Source organism: Pistacia vera, unplaced genomic scaffold, assembly GCF_008641045.1.
Source record: "Pistacia vera cultivar Batoury unplaced genomic scaffold, PisVer_v2 Contig200, whole genome shotgun sequence".
In the NCBI taxonomy this organism is placed as follows: Eukaryota; Viridiplantae; Streptophyta; class Magnoliopsida; order Sapindales; family Anacardiaceae; genus Pistacia; species Pistacia vera.
This window is the reverse complement of record NW_022196003.1, coordinates 1305002-1321929: the sequence shown is the minus strand read 5'-3', so window position 1 is coordinate 1321929 and position 16928 is coordinate 1305002. Positions and strand designations below refer to the sequence as shown.

Here is a 16928-nt window from a genome sequence, read left to right as displayed (position 1 = left end):
ATATATCAAACAGGTGTCCAACGGCAACACGAAGCTCAGTTCTTAATCTTCCTTTGGTTTCTTGCTGATCTTTGTTGGTTTTATATTAACTGATTAACCAAGTTCACGAAAACCTGAAAAAAGGATCTGGGATTGATCGTTTCTTCAAAGTCTCTTAAACCTTTATGCCTGTCATGTGGGCCAATCACAGGATTTGTATAAGATACTAAAGTGAAGAGATAATAATTCTCTTTTGAAGATAATCTGAAAGGTAAAAAGAAAAAGGGAAGAGCTAGCCTCAGAACTGCTGCAACTGCTGAGGCCATTAATGTTAAGCACTGAACATTGTGGTGGTCCATTCGGGGGCCTCTCTTCTCAAGATTACTGTATGAAGATTCTTTCACTTTTGACAGTCTTCAGTACCAACAAAGTATGGTGGTCTATGTCAAATGGAGGATAGCTTATGATTATTATAACCAAACACCAACAGAGAAACTCTTTCTGCTACTTTCACCTTTTTTTTCCTATTTTATTCTTCATATACCCATCATTCTGGAAAGTCAAATATCATGCTCAAAAAGTAACAGTCCTTATGATAAACTTAGTGATATAAAACTTTTCCGCATTATGTGGTAACATTATGATAAAGCAACTGGGGGTTGGCTAAATTTTATTGCTTATTATTTTTACTGAATCAATTCACATCTTGTCGACACAACTGTAGTGTATACGTCTAGTCCAGAAAAGGATCAATCCTATGGGTAAATTCCTGTGTCTCGTGGAGCCACATGAGTCCATGTGGGCAGGGCATCAGTGATCAAACCACATAAATTTCACCTAGAAAAACTATATAATCAACTAAACTTTCTCAACCAAAAGAGTAAATGAAAAGCATAATTGGTGGGGGCATCAAACGAAACTTGGATGCAGCATCACTGCACTTTAAATCAGTCAATTAATTGACCCACAGGCCACCAGAAGCTACGCTTTGGTAGAGCTACTACTTAATCCCCGAATTATGGACCAGAAGAGAAGAAGATAACCGAAGGAATTAAAGATTACACATTTCAAATTTGGTGGATGCCTAAATATCTTAGAGTGCAAGATATCATTAAATGTTTTCAATTTCTAATTCTTCTCTTAATTTCGATTTGGTCCCGTTTAGGGAATTGTTTGTAGCGAGATAAACTCAATAGAGGAATTATCTAAGAGATCATGAATTCGATTCACCTCAATTGCTAATAAGAATAACTACAAGAGGTTTATCCAACCGTTAACTTCGGGAGTCAAGAGCCCGAGAATTAGTTGAGATGTGATTTGATCATCTTTCAAAAACTTTTAAATATGGTTATTATTCCGTTGGTATTCATGGAGAGATATTAATGAAAGTAGTTATGAAAAATGAAAAAAAAAAAAAAGTAGTATTGCGTTGGGAGTTTGCAAAGTTGGAACAAGGAAATGGAAGAATGTGTCAAAACAACCCATAAAGAGGGAACAGAGTATTGAAACTGTAAATTAGAATTTCAACAGAACAAGACTGAGTAGTATTATAGTAATAAAATGCAGTGGCGTAACTTGATCAAACATTGTTACTACAGGACTAGCTAGTTTATTCACGAGATTAAGAAAACTGGTGGATGGTTGTATTTGGAAAATACGTACTTTTATTTTATCTTTATTTCTCAATCAGAAAAGTCTAAAAGAAGAAGAAAATGAGAAGTAAATACATGTATTAGGAAACATGGGAAATGGGAAGGATGGCCTTTCAATTTCAGAGAGAAAAAAGAGCTTGAAATTGAAGGCTAAGAGAGGGACCCGGGTGTCCTTAAGAAGGGCAACAGAGGGGTGTCAAGCCAATGGGATTGGCACCCAACATGTCCTTTCGGGTTAACACACACCCCAAAGACACCCAAGGCTCTGTCCTTTGCCCCCACAATCCCATGACTTTGTTTCTGTCACTACGACTCGGGCTCACCATAAATACACTTACGCATTCCTCCAATCCATTCACACCTATTCCAACTTTCATTTTCTTCTCTCAATTCTTCAAAACTCTTTCCTCTACACCCTTTATTATACTTCAAAATTCCAAATATGGCTATCAGGAAATCAAACAAATTGTCTCAGACAGCTGTTATCAAGCAAATTCTCAAGAGGTGCTCGAGCTTGGGAAAGAAACAAAGCTACGATGAACAAGGCCTTCCTTTGGATGTCCCAAAAGGTCATTTTGTTGTCTATGTTGGAGAAAACAGAAGCAGATACATTGTCCCTATATCTTTCTTGACTCGTCCTGAGTTTCAAACCTTGCTTCACCAAGCTGAAGAAGAATTTGGGTTTAATCATGATATGGGTTTGACCATTCCATGTGAAGAAGACGTTTTTCAGTCATTAACATCAATGCTCATGAGATGAGATAGATGATGATCCTAAAGGCTGCTACTTGCTCGCTTCTTGTTCGTTTTTGGAGAGAAACCGGCTAAAGATGAAAGCTGCTTCATTGCTTCTCTTTCTGATTTTCTCTTTTATTATTATTAATTGTTATTATTATTGGGTTTTCCTTTTGACTCTAACCCAACGAAGAAACCCATCTGTATTATCAGGGTTTAGATTTGTAAATCTCATCAAATTCTAAAATTTTCCTCACTGTGGTGTGGTGTTGTAATTACACCAAATTTACCCTGTGGGAGATCTAATATCATCAATTAAGTTTAAGTTTTCTTCTCTTCTCTTCTTTTTACTGATTTTGTTTTTAATCAATGTGCATGCGTGCTTCACACAAGCACGGTCACAGACACAAGCTCAACTTTTTCAGGCTTTTGTCTGTCAGGAAGAAAGAGATCGCCTTTTTTAATGTTTCTGGTTAACTCATATATCAATAGTTTAGCCCTTCAAAACTGTTCAAAACCTACCTAACCAGACAATTAACCAAACAGAATGTTTCAATCAGAAACGAGGGAAAATAATTTTATAAATTTGTTGCAGAACTCATGCTTGTTTGATTTGGTATCCAAAAAGTGCTCTGATGCATGCTTGCCCATTTTATAAAATCATCAAGGCCTGGACTGGACTGAGCTGGAGGAGTCTTCATCATTTTATATCTTCCAGTCTTCCACTGCGTAATTCAACTCATGAAATGATGGATTTGGTTGCTTAATGGCGTTGATGAATTAATTAAGATAATGAAGAATTCAAAAGTAAACACACTTTTACTAGATTAGATCTACCGATCAATCAACATCCATTAGGATTTAGGACCCATGTGACAGGGGCCCACTCTAGGAAATCTCGTATATCCTGCTCTTGGATTGACTCTGGTCAATTCATAATCACAAACCTTAAGTGATAGTCCAAAAATCCAACGGCTCCGATTGCACTCCAACTTGGCTTCTTGGGTATCTGCCGTGAAATAAATAATCTTCACAATTTCACTGTGGGCATGCATGCAGTCCGCCACTAAACGATGGATGGTTATGATATTTTTATATCTTTAAAGATTCAAGAAAGGATGATTATCATGATCTATCCTGTTGCAGCGTTTAGAAATAGTAACAGTACACAGTGGTCCATCGTCTTCCATTGTAGAGTGGACCCAAGAACCGTACTGACCGGACACTTTTAAAAACCCTAGAATTCTAGGGTTTTATGAATTATATAATAACTTCACCAACTGTTAGCTTTTCTCGTAGAAAGAAAAACTCTGCCATAAAGTGATACCGAGACTTTGCTTTGTCCAAGAAATGCAAATGGCCGTTGAATGATCCAACTGCTAACAATTTCGGAATTTCCTTCTCTCTCTCTCTCTCTCTCTCTCTCTCTCTCTCTCTATATATATATATAACGATTGTTTGTTTATTGTATTAAGAATAGATAAAGCCAGAGAATTTAAGGAACGCAGGAGCTGAAGAACATGGCTCTAGAACTAGGGAAATGGCTAGCCTAACCTGCAGTAAGATAATATACAATAATAATTTCTATGAACTTGTTCGTTCAGTGATTTAACCCTTTTAGCTTTAAAAAATAATATTTATGTAACTTAACCAATCAGAGGCAAAGATTGGCGCTGGTTTTGTTGGTTTGGAAGGTAAACCCTAGGTTGGAGTTGGATGGTTGTTTGATGAATTGGTTACTTTGACAAGATGGCCTATATAACCTATCTCTTCAAATGAAATAAATTATGCCGATAATTTGGCCTCTTTTTAAGTAGCGGGTCACTTTCCTATTCTCTGTATCCAAGTTAAAACTTGTTTTATCATTTCCATGGATCAAATCAAACCTTTTCATTTATGAAAATATAATATAATAATTGGACGATGCACCTAGGTGACTTGTAATGTGATATTACCCACTCCCTAATTGATAAGATTTTGTGTGTGATTGGGTAGAATTCTCATTCGAAAACTTATTTATCAAGGGAGAGGATGCTTAAACTCTTATAAACCACATGTCTATCCCTTTTTCCTTTTAATGTAGATCCTAATATTTTCACACATTTCTAGACCAACAAGGGTTCGAGACCCAACACCCTCGTTGTCTTTGTTCTAGAGAGCGTCCGCCCTCATCAGCCTTTATTGTCCTCCATTCGAATCTTACTTCACCTAGAAACCTGTCAAGGACTCTTCTTCTCGACCCCTCGGGGGGCCCATTGGGCTCTGTTGCGTGGGCTCGGAAGGTGAGCCTAATTTGATAGGAACACACTCTCTAATTAATAGGAATTAGGTTGGACGGTGGTTTTTTTGTAGATTTGAGTAGAACTCTCATTTGAAAACCAGCTTATCAAGGGAGGATGTCCAAACCCTTATAAATCACATGTCCACCCCTTTTCTCGGGATCCTAACCTAATGTAATGTTGTTCTTTTTTTAATATACGACGAGTTGGTTTGATTGACGGGTTAAATTCGGTTTGGGTTAAGAGCTGGGGAGAAGTTGGATCAAGAATATTTATGAAGTAAAGGGACCACCCGCAGTTGAAAATTGAAATGAAGACAAAGTTAATTCACATGTTGAATAGTATGATCTTCCGAAGATTGTATGCTGTGACCTTTCAAATCTGTTTTAAGCTAGAAAAGGTTAGATTTAAAACTCAATGACTTACCACTAAACCTGTGTGCTTAATATATTAATCCACGTATACGTCTTTTCAATGCCTTTTTCTTGCTTCTCCTTAGAGAGGTTCATTTCTTCTATGTCTTTTCAACGTCCTTTCCCTGCTAATTCATGCACGTCCAACAGAAATGGTAGATATATTATATTCTGTCTCCAATTCAAATTCAATTATCAATTATAACCATTGGATAGTTTCAGGATTTTTCAGAGTTGTAAAAATGGTGTAGGCCAGGCCACTTAGTTGGATTAGATACAATTTTTTAATTCATTCCCAACCACAAGGTCATAAAAAGATTATGAGCTAGATTTCATGAACACTGAATTTCAAAGTAGTACTGATTAAACTTAATATTTACACATATTTGGTGCAGTTGTTAAGCACCTAAAAAACAAACCTAGCATCATGCCAAGACCTTCAGCTAATTAAAAGAAGAAGTAACCAAATAGGAACCAAGAANGGTCACTTTCCTATTCTCTGTATCCAAGTTAAAACTTGTTTTATCATTTCCATGGATCAAATCAAACCTTTTCATTTATGAAAATATAATATAATAATGTAATATTAATTCGACGACACATTCAGGTGACTTAACAGAATGTGATAAAACCACTCCCTAATTGATAGGATTTGGTGTGCCGAGTGCCGACTGGGTATAATTCTCTTTCGAAAACCAATTCATTAAGCCAGGGTGTCCAAACCCTTATAAATCACATATCCACCCCCTTTTTCTTTCAATGTGGATCCTAACATTCTCACATGTTTCGAGACCAACGAAGGTTTTAGACCCAACACCCTCGTTGTCTTCTTTCTAGAGAGTGTCTGCCTTCATTAGCCTTTACTATCCTCCATTCGGATCTTATTTCACCTAGAAGTCTGCTCCTTCTCGACCCTTGGGGGGGCTCATTGAGCCCTGCTGCATGGGGGCATGCTCTGACACCATTTGAAACCCTCGAGAGGTCCACTGGGCCCTACTGTTTGGGCTTACTCTGATATTATTTGATAGGAACACACTCTCTAATTGATAAGAATTGGGTTGAACGGTGGTTTTTTTGTAGATTTGGATAGAACTCTCATTTGAAAACCAGCTTGTCAGGGGAGGATGTCCAAAGTCCAAACCCTTATAAAGCACATGTCTAACCCTTTTCTCGGGATCCTAACCTAATGTAATGTTGTTCTTCTTTTAATATATGACAAGTTGGTTTGATTGACGGGTTAAATTCGGTTTGGGTTAAGATTTGGGAAGAAGTTGGATCAAGAATATTTATGAAGTAAAGGGACCACCCGCAGTTGAAAATTGAAATGAAGACAAAGTTAATTCACATGTTGAATAGTATGATCTTCTGAAGATTGTATGCTGTGACCTTTCAAATCTGTTTTAAGCTAGAAAAGGTTAGATTTAAAACTTAATGACTTACCACTAAACCTGTGTGCTTAATATATTAATCCACGTATACGTCTTTTCAATGCCTTTTTCTTGCTTCTCCTTAGAGAGGTTCATTTCTTCTATGTCTTTTCAACGTCCTTTCCCTGCTAATTCATGCACGTCCAACAGAAATGGTAGATATATTATATTCTGTCTCCAATTCAAATTCAATTATCAATTATAACCATTGGATAGTTTCAGGATTTTTCAGAGTTGTAAAAATGGTGTAGGCCAGGCCACTTAGTTGGATTAGATACAATTTTTTAATTCATTCCCAACCACAAGGTCATAAAAAGATTATGAGCTAGATTTCATGAACACTGAATTTCAAAGTAGTACTGATTAAACTTAATATTTACACATATTTGGTGCAGTTGTTAAGCACCTAAAAAACAAACCTAGCATCATGCCAAGACCTTCAGCTAATTAAAAGAAGAAGTAACCAAATAGGAACCAAGAAGGGAACGGGTGGGAATCTGGATAGTTCAGCTTCAGCAACAGGGAGGCAGGCATGTGATTGTATCAAATCAAGTTGTTAAGATGTCAACATTGTGTTATCTAAACTAGATAGCGTAGCATAATTGAACAAGGCAAAATAGCTTAATCAAGGTGTCGGCTGAGCGATAAACTCTCCTCTGATTTCTAATCATGAATTGGGAACTTCGGGGCATAAAGAAGAAAGCAAAACCAATTCTCGAAATTAACTTCTTATAATAGAAAGACGTAACAAAAAAGTCTCTCTATGTTCAATCAATGGCCGGAAGTACAAGAAAAAATTAACTCACCTTAATCCTCATTACAATTTTATGAGCTGAATTATTGGATTAAGTTACAATTAAATGCTGGGAATCCGTTATTCATGGACATTGCTTACAGAAACGGCATCCTCTCTGGAACTGGAACTATACCATTTTCTACTGTGATAAATATAAGTTTTCAAATAGCAGTAAAAAAAGGAAATTTCCTAGTAGAATAAGGTAGATTCTGACCCTTCTAAGAGGACAAGAAAACTCTCACATGATGATCAGCTGATTAGAAGGAGAGATGTGACCCACCTTCTCCCTCAATTATCAAAATTCAAAATGGAAAAAAATAAAAATAAAAAAATGTTTTCAATTAATATATATATATATATATATCGAAACTTCAAAACCAAAATTTATAACTGTTTGAAATGTATAATGGAGCTAGGACAAAAGTCGAACAGAAAAGCAAAGCAGATAAAGGAAGAAGTATACTTGTTGTGATAATTGAATTGTGCATGGCTGATATTATTCAACTCTACCCCTTGAAAGCTGTTCTCTTGAGTAGCTGTATTGATGTTGTTGTTGTCAGTATAATCTTGTATAAGTTTTGTCTGAGTCAACTGGGAGCTGGACACGGAGAGCCACTTATGTTGGGAGGTAGGCTGTGTTGTAGGGCACACTTGTTGGGTTCATCTGCTTTGTCATCTTCAATCTCACTGACTTCGCTTAGTGCATATTTGAAACCACCCAAGATTTTATTTTTATTTTATTTTATTTTTTTCCACTGGTCTGTAGACTGTAGTTCGGTTTCTGATATTTGACCTTGATATTTCTCGACGACGTGCTTGGAGTTATCTTGGATTGGATGGCCTCTCCACGAGGACCCTACGTTTAGAATCTCATATTGTTGGCTAAAAACGAATTGTAAAAATGAGATTTCGTGAATATTTATAAGACTACTTGTGCAATTAAAGCCAACCATAGTGTGATGTGCTATTGTAGATTAAATGAATCAGACAGGCACAGAATTCTAGTGCTTTACTTTGAAGACAACATTTGATGGTGAACCGTTTACAGAGACAAAAATCCATGATTTCTGTATGAATTAAGTCTAAAATAGTGTGCTATGCCTATTTTCATCCATCTTTGACCTTGAACTACTCAAACTTCTCCATAATATAAAATTTTGGATGCAGAATTAAGTTCTTTTGATATTGCTGGGTTTTGAAAATCAAATTAAATACAGTACAGCAGCTGCATGGAGTAAATAAGGAAACGTGACTTCTGGGATGTATAAGAGAGTGGGGACTTTTGGACCTATCTTTCTCGTCAATAATACAAAAGGCTGCAGCCTTTGGGTTTTGGCAGTTTGATTTGGCTGCTGGGTTCAATCAGTTGGGAACTGCTTCACTACGGCAAATTTAAATAAAGTTTGAATTTTCTTTTTATTTATTTGTTATTCCTCAAACAGAAACAGGTGTTTCAAATTTTCTCCTACTTGTTTTGTTTTGATTTATTGAATCATTAAATAAATCTCACTTTTTTTTTTTTTTTAACTGTACTGTCCAGACTAGTTTACGCGTATCTTAACTATTTCTCAAGAAAAATTATCTCACAATAATCTACTGTCACAGCTTCTCAGATAAATCATGGACAAAGATACTACATTTGTACCCAATGGGAAATCAAACCTAGGACAAACCTCACTTTTCACTACATAGAAGAACAAAATTGTTGAAACAAAAATTCAAAGACTTGAAAGCTTCTATGGCATATACCTTTGCAAATATTGTTAGAAAAATGACAAGAAAGACGGACCAAATTATTGATTAACATAGAGACCCACTACGACAAATTTAACAATGGCCCATTTGAAAGGCTAGGCCCCATGACTAAGACAAACAAACAGATTAAGCCCGTATTCCCGTGACTGAGACAAACAAACAGAATAAGCCCGTAGCTTCAACTGCCCAACAACTCCATAGTCATTATCAAGAGCTCTTTACAAAGGCTTATAAGTGAAGATTATCAAGAAATTAGATCTTGGAAATACATAAAGAAAATAATTTTTATTTAAGGCTTATAAATGGTCTCCGCCTCTGCCTCTATTGCTTACAACTATAAACAAAAGAACTATTTAAACTCATATTTTCATCTGAAAGGAAAAAAACATCTGTAAAACAAAAAGTTTCTGTTTCTTCTGCTTAATTCTTTTAGGCCGTGGCTTCTTCTTCACCTTCAAGAATTCAATTAGGCCTTGGTAGTGCAATTTCAGAATGATCATGCCCCCATTAAAATGCTTGGCCACTGTTTGAATTAATTGCTTAATCTCTGAAAGTCAAATGTGGTCTTCAATTCCAAGATAAGACTAGTTCACAGCAAGAATCTTCAACGCAGATGGGATGCAATATGACATGTGAATATGAAAGTCCATGCGTCCAGGGCGCAACAATCCCGGGTCCAGTTTATCTTTTGCGGTTAGTTGTGAAAACTGAAAACGATAATCCTTTCATCTCCACAGCTGGACCAAAGTCCATCTATGAAATTGAGAAAACCAGATAATGTCACCTGCACGGCCAATTATCAAATACAATAATTTTATTATTCTTATGCAGATTCTCAACAAACAAACAGAGAACAGCTGACATTCTAAGTTAACTTCTAATGTATGCATCACCAGAATATTCCATAAGGTAACTCGGTTTTGTTTTTAGAGTGATCAAAAGTATTCTATGGGATTGACAAATATTACTCTCCAATGAAACTCTCATATTTCCTGAATGCCGCCAGGATCACTTTCAAAATTTGACTTATGATTAGATTAGAGGAGTAGTGAATTTTTTAGGTCTATAATAATCTCTCCTCTCCACAAACCTTTCAAGATCCTGCACAATGTTGCTTTTGAGATCTGGCTCAGTGGCAAGTGTATCAAATGTTGCAGGATGATCAAGATTCACCGGTACCCACGTATGGTTCACGAAGCCGAAACAAGCATAATCAGGATCAAGAGCGAAGATTTTTAAGCTCTTGCTCTCCTGCTTCATTGACTTAGCTTCTTTCAATACGTAAGTCAAGTAAGAATCAACAACCATGTCTTTGTATTTATTAGGGAAGGTAAGTTCGAAAGCCCTAATCTCGAGTCCATGACTACTAGATTTCTGAACAAGTTCGGGGTTTACTGGTCTACAGACAAAAACCCACTTGAGTTTAACTCTATTAAAGACATCGACTACTTCTTCATCCATTCCCAATAAAATTTGGATTGGATAAACAAGTTTACTATTTGCTCAAATGGAGCGAAAAGCTACTGGTTTGGCGATACTATTTTTTATCGCTGAAACAGAACTGGATTTTGTTGGCTTTGGGCTTTCTATGCACCCGATTCTTAAAGTTTACACTATGAGCTATACACTTTGGGCCCAAACAATATAAGATTACCCCGAGGATAATGTAGGACAAGCCCGAAAAGACAATATAAAGCAAAAACCCTAACCTATAGTCTCCAAGTCCAACCACCCTGAACCTTCAAGCTTTCACTTTGCACCAGTAAGAAGAGTATCCAGGAGACCCCATTGATAGCTCAACATACAATGAAGATATATTTGAAGAATGGGACGTTCGGCCTAATAGTTGGTTAACTGAGAGCTGCATTAAGAGATGTCAAATATCCCAAGCTATTATTGTTTGAAGAAGAGTAATATTGCGTAATAACACTGCCACATATAATATATTCAAAACAGTTTGAAACTATGTCATATTTAATTAACAAAATTACAGGAGTAGAAAGAAGAAAATACAAATTAACTGATATGGATATCATATACAGTCATTAGTTACAGAAATTAACAGAAGTCCAAACCATCATTTCATAAACCTTTAATCCAACCAAATTCACCTTCACAAGTTGAACCTCCTATATCTTATCCTGACGTCAACAACCATACAACTCCCCGCTTTTGGTGTTTTTGATTATTACCCAATGCCCTTATCCATCGTAACATATTTTTGGCTAGCAAGCTGCAAAGCCTAATGACCATTCTTCCCTTTCGAGGAAAAGAATCTGCTAAACCCTCTTGACTGTTTCTCTGGAGTTGGGGCGGAGGAAGAAGATGAAGAGCTTGATTTTGTAGGCCTGTGTTTTGGATGCTTGGGATTGATTGGTGATCTATTGATGTTTGGTTCGTTTTCGGATGGGCTACATGGGGAACTATATGTATGCAAGGGGGACTCACCACCTACTCTGAGCATATTGGCAGAAACAGCAGTGTCTGTCTCAGCTTGATCTAAGTCTTGAAAGTTCATGCTGCTGGAAGTAGGTTCATCTTCGGGTAACCCTTCACCCTTTTGACTCCTCTGGCTGTATGGAGATCCCATGAGCTCTGGTTGAGGACGCAAAGAATTCAACTGCTTGCCAAGAAGAAATATAGTTTCTTGACACTCTGCTAGCTTCTCTGCTGCCGCTGTCAAATCTCTCTCCTGGGATAAGATAAGCAAATTCAGATACAGGACTTATGAATTGATAACCTTACATATTAACTACACTCAATTCAGGCATCAGAGTAAACAATAAAGAAACTAAACAAGAATCAGGGGTTTGGTACGCTTTTGTATTATGTAAAACTGTACACATTTCAATCAAATAATAATAGCTCAGCTCAAAAAGATTACACGACAGTCAATCAACAGTAGTGTGCCTAAAGCTAATTTTAGGTTTATGCAACTCTCATGGACAATAATGCAACTAAACAATCTACCGTAAGCACAAATTTTAGTTCTTCCAATGACACTCATAAGCAAGTACCCCTTATCTATATTTTGTAAGGATAATAACAACTATTGACCTAATTCTTCATAAATAAGTAATTTATTTCACTAAATCGTAAAGATACAAGAACTTAAACCAAGTATAGGAAAATATGATTCAAGATTATATTATAATCTCACCTGTTTGGTCTTGAGATCATCATCAGCCTCGCCACAGCTCTCATTCCTAAAAATATTAGGAAATGCAGAAATTAGAGATAAGAACAGAGCTCCATAAAGCATAATGCAATTCCAGAATATCTAAATATGTAAATGAATCTGTCAATAGTGAGGTAATGGTACAAAAAAACCAATAGCCTAGGTTGAAACAACTCTCAAAACTTATGGACAAGGTGATCAGGTAAAACATGAATTAAATCAAAAAGTGTTGGGGGGCTTACTACCAGTGGACTAAGTCAACAGAGCCAAAAATATACCAGATACATGAGTCACTAAACCTTTTTCAAGACAACCAAGTCCATTAAGGGCAGGGAAACGAATCCACAGCCAAAAAACCACTTCTTGCGTAAAAAATTTGCATATACTTTATTACATAGGTTAATTTGTGAATTTCTTAAACAAAATAATGCAGCTTATACCAGAAAAAAAAAAAAAAAAAAGAAAAAAAAGTTGGATGCTAACCTTTGTAATTGCTCCTCAAGTTCCTTGCATCTGGTCAGAGCATCATGGTGACTTGTCTTTTCGTCTTGAAGCTCATTTTCCAGATTATCTATCTTTGCTCTCAAAAGGTTCACCTCAGATTCTAGTTCCTGGGCGTGCATTTCAAGTGACCTGTATGACTCTGCCATACATTTGAGCTGTGTCTCGGCCAAGCTGTTTGACTTTTGAGCAGAAGCCAATTGTGATTTAGCCTCAGCAAGAAGCTGCTCAGTTTCATGTAATTGAGATTTAGTCATCTCCATATTTTCAGTACATCTAGCTAGATCCATTGCCATGTTATCTTTCTCCAATTTCAATACTTCAAACTCTTCCAGCGAGAATGGGCATGCATTGGTTTTTACTTCATAGCCTCTGACTAAATTACCGTCATCAGGAACCTCAGGATCTGAGGTTGGATTAGAAATGTGGTCACAGCCATCTGGATATCTTTCTCCTGATGAGTCCTTCTGAATTACCTTATTCTCTGGTAATGCAACTTTATCGATGCAATCTGGACTATTAGGTTCTACTTCAATACCCTTATAGCCCAGGATATTTATTCTAAGTTCGCTGGCTTTTACTAAAACATGAGAAAGGTCAAAAATGAAATCAACCAAACTTTCATTGCTGCCTAAGACCTTGTTAAAGCTGACAGAGAACTTCTCAATCTTTTGGCTCAATCCATTTCCATTAGAAGATGTATCATGAACTGCCCTTGCTTCTTTCCCAAGGAACAGCACAAAGTCATGGATACGAGTAACAGCCGTCACCAATTCCTGGCTTATAACACATATAGTTTTTGAAATCGGCTTGCCATCTTGGGAGAAGTCAATTTTCTTATCTGCACTTAATTTGGCATCTCCTGGAGCCTCCCTATTGCATGAGGCATCAGAACAGTCCACATCTGTAGAACCACAACCTGCAGATTGCTGATGCAGTGTACCATGCACATCTTCAGCAGCACGTTTAATATCCTCCACAATTTTCCCCATATCAGCTTCATTGGACATGGACTCAAGTAACATAGAGATTCTTGATCGAAGCTGCGTTATTGGAAGCTGCTTTGCATCAGATTCTGGATTACGCTTGGACAAATCCATATTATGCCGCTGTTCAGGTTGGAAATTCTCACGAGTATTGACCACTCCTGAAGCATTGCCATTCATAACTTCAGATATCTTGTTGTTTGCACAGTCTGGAGCGGTGGTGGCACCATTTGCATTAGTATCATTTGATAAACAAGCCAACTTCTCCATCTCAAGAAAGTCATCCATAAGCTCCAAGTGCTTTGCATTTTCAGCCTTGTTTGACTTCTCAATGTTCTTTTCCTTCTTGAACTGGGAGAGCTCAGAGATCATTGTTGTTGCCCAAGAGTCTGCACAGCTTACCTTGTCCTCATTTTCATCTTCTGACATGGAGGTGAAGCTAGGTGGATTGCTAGCATTTTGACTTGAGTAGCCTTCAGCAGCAATCTGAACCATAGACTTCGGAGAACTTTTCTGCTGACTGCCAGTTTGCAGTTGTGCCTCCAAAGTTTGAAGCTTGCTAGATGTCTTAGCGCACAGATTCCTTGAAGCCTGCAATTCGCTGTTACGCTTTGCCAAAGCTTCTTTAAGCATCTTTGTTTCTTCTTCCATTGTCAATAACCGGTCGGTGAGAAACTCATTCTCTTTATGGAATTTCTGTACACTATCGAGTGAAAACTCAGTAACAGGGGATAAATGCGGACTGGGTGGCTTAACAGGAGACCTCCTTAGGCGGGTATCTCCATAGTCTCGGCCTAAGTTTTCTACCTCTAGCTTCATTTGTGCCAGAGCAGCGGGCCCAGGCAACTTCTTCCGCACAAGTCCCCGTAATCTTTGGCACTCTGCTTCCAGCTTAGCTATCTTCTTGACACCGTCCAGATGTTGCTTGTTGGCTGCTTCTGCAGACCTCATGCTCATGTTCTTTTCTTCATTACGAATTTCAAGCTCTTTGGCAACTATGTGGAGTTCATATTTTGCTGAATTTATTTCCCTTTCACATGATTCAATGTTGCCCTTCAAATGTTCAATTTCAGCCTCAGCTTGGGATTTTTCTTCACTTATCTTCATTAGCATGTTAGAACGTTCTTGCAAAGACCTTGAAAGCGCAGCATTTTCCGCTTCAGACCTAAGGAGTTCTTGGTCTAGGTTTGCTATCCTTGCTTCAAGCTCAAGTCTAATTTTGTCCCATTGCTTAGTTTTTGTAAAAACAACATCTTGCAATTTCTGCTCATGTTCTTCCTTCAGATTTCGTATCTGCCGCATACATTCTTTAAGAGCACCATCCAAATGTGACGCTCGATCTTCGGCAGTAAGCTTCAGAAGTGTGACGGATTCTAAATGATTTTTCAATGCCAATGCTTCTGCTTCAGCCTTCTCCCAACCTACCACAAATGAAGGTCTCATTTTAAAATTTTCAAGACTAGATGAATCAAAAACCCAATAGTTTTAAAGAGTCTTTGAATGACAATAGTATTGTAGTAAGATTAGACCACCAACATACCTGAGACAGCTTCTTCAGCAACTTTGGTATGCTGTTTCACCAGGTTGTCCTTGGTAGTAATCTCTGATTGGGCAGTGGACAACTGTTCATTCAAGTCTTTAATTTGATCTTCCAGTGTCTGAACTTGTTCCTCATAAGTCTTCACTTGTTCCTCCAGACCAGTCAGATGAGAATATGATTCCACAGAAATTTGAACATATGTTGGCTTTTTGTAATTATCCTGTCAAATTAGACGATAACAACAAAGAAGAACAATTAAACCAACAAAATTAATTAACCTCATAAACAGATACTGCTATCTATATCCCACCACCCTCATGCACATTGAAAAAATGCATCCGTGAGCCCCGTGGAGCTTTTAAGAACCTGATATTGGTTTAAGTGTGGGGCAGGGGAAAGGAGTTGCTGAACAAGACTGTCAATTGAGCAAAAGGAGCTAGTAGAAAATAATGCGTATGCAATTAAAATAACAATTTTAAACTTTAAAAAATAGATACTTCGAGGCTTGTAATTCTTCTAATTATCCTTGTTTATTTTAATAATCACAAACCCGCAGACAATGTTTTACTCATTTACATCAAAGCAGCATTATATTCCATAAACGGCAATGTGGCAAATCATCTGACTGACTACAATATTTGAAAATGAAATGTGCATTCACAGCTTTCACTGAGCATGAATGAATAGTAACTATTCATATATATGTAGACATACAGATCATCAAGAAGGGTGCTTGAAAAAGATATAGAATGCAGATTTAATTCAAAAATGATTTTCCTGAAACTGATTTTAATGACCTTACCTGATTGGCTTGAGATCCAGCCGACGCCGGAGGAGTACCAACAGACTCCGAAGCAGCTAACACCTTCTCAGTCTTTTCAGATGATGATTTTCTCTTCCATGGCCAACCCCGGCGGTCCATCTCAAGCTGTATAGTTAGCACAAGAATGAAGTTTAAGCTTCAAAATGACAGAAGATCACTTAAGAAAGATAAACAAATGAGTGCATAAAAAAACACAAATACTTAAAATAAAATGATCAGACGTGTTACAGCGATTTGCTAACTAATCATTAACGTACACATCAGTCTAAATTCCAAAACAACATCACATGAGCACATAGTATACCTAACAAGCAATTACTTTTTACATTAAATGAAAATATTTCAAAATTGAAAATTCTTCTGTAAATACTAATCAAATTATTGCAGAGCCTATTAAAGTCATGAAAGAAGGAGATAATCGAAAAAATGAAGTGGAAACCAAAAAGGAAAAAACACTCAAGAGTAATTGGAGATATGATGTGAATTACAAACTGATTAAATACAAAAAGGAAAAATGTGTAAACAATGACATGCATTGTGGTAAAACTAAATAAATCTGAAGTTTTTAAAATTGAAAAATCATGAACATCACCGCTTCAGGTGTTCCTATTAGAATACATCAATTGACGGTACCAACCTCTAAGATCTGATTGTAAAGCTTCCGATAGCTTAAGATCTTAGAATCGGAAGGAAAGTTCGGATAAATGACAGAAAGAAGAATAACACCTTTATATACACGAAATGAGATCCAAATTAATCAGAAACACTGCAAGAAATAGTAACAACTGATAAGAACAAGAAGAAGTGGAATAGCAAAAGTTCCATCGGGAAAATACTAACTGAAATCAATCGTACCAAGCAACA

At 37.0% G+C, this 16928-nt stretch overlaps 2 protein-coding genes across 2 annotated transcripts; one reads left to right on the top strand and one right to left on the bottom strand.

The window, feature by feature from the left end:
* Positions 1-1605: 1605 nt before the first annotated feature.
* Positions 1606-2701, top strand: LOC116128449 (auxin-responsive protein SAUR50-like). Its single transcript, XM_031414173.1, has one exon. The coding sequence runs from the start codon at positions 2074-2076 to the stop codon at positions 2389-2391; it is 318 nt and encodes a 105-aa protein (XP_031270033.1). The 5' UTR covers positions 1606-2073; the 3' UTR covers positions 2392-2701.
* Positions 2702-10960: 8259 nt separating this feature from the next.
* Positions 10961-16921, bottom strand: LOC116128577 (filament-like plant protein 4). The gene is made up of 6 exons (XM_031414321.1): positions 16702-16921; positions 16044-16169; positions 15242-15461; positions 12698-15122; positions 12197-12242; positions 10961-11728 (listed from the first exon to the last, which is right to left on the bottom strand). Exons 2-6 carry the CDS (start codon positions 16161-16163, stop codon positions 11279-11281), a joined length of 3261 nt encoding a protein of 1086 aa, XP_031270181.1. The 5' UTR covers positions 16164-16169; positions 16702-16921; the 3' UTR covers positions 10961-11278.
* Between the last annotated feature and the right edge of the window lie 7 nt (positions 16922-16928).

Coding starts and splice junctions, on each gene's coding strand:
- LOC116128577 (XM_031414321.1), bottom strand. CDS start 16,163: ATGGACCGCCGGGGTTGGCCATGGAAGAGAAAATCATCATCTGAAAAG. Junction 12,243..12,697: donor CTTGAGGAGCAATTACAAAG/GTTAGCATCCAA, acceptor TAATATTTTTAG/GAATGAGAGCTGTGGCGAGG. Junction 11,729..12,196: donor ATGATCTCAAGACCAAACAG/GTGAGATTATAA, acceptor ATCTTATCCCAG/GAGAGAGATTTGACAGCGGC.
- LOC116128449 (XM_031414173.1), top strand. CDS start 2,074: ATGGCTATCAGGAAATCAAACAAATTGTCTCAGACAGCTGTTATCAAG.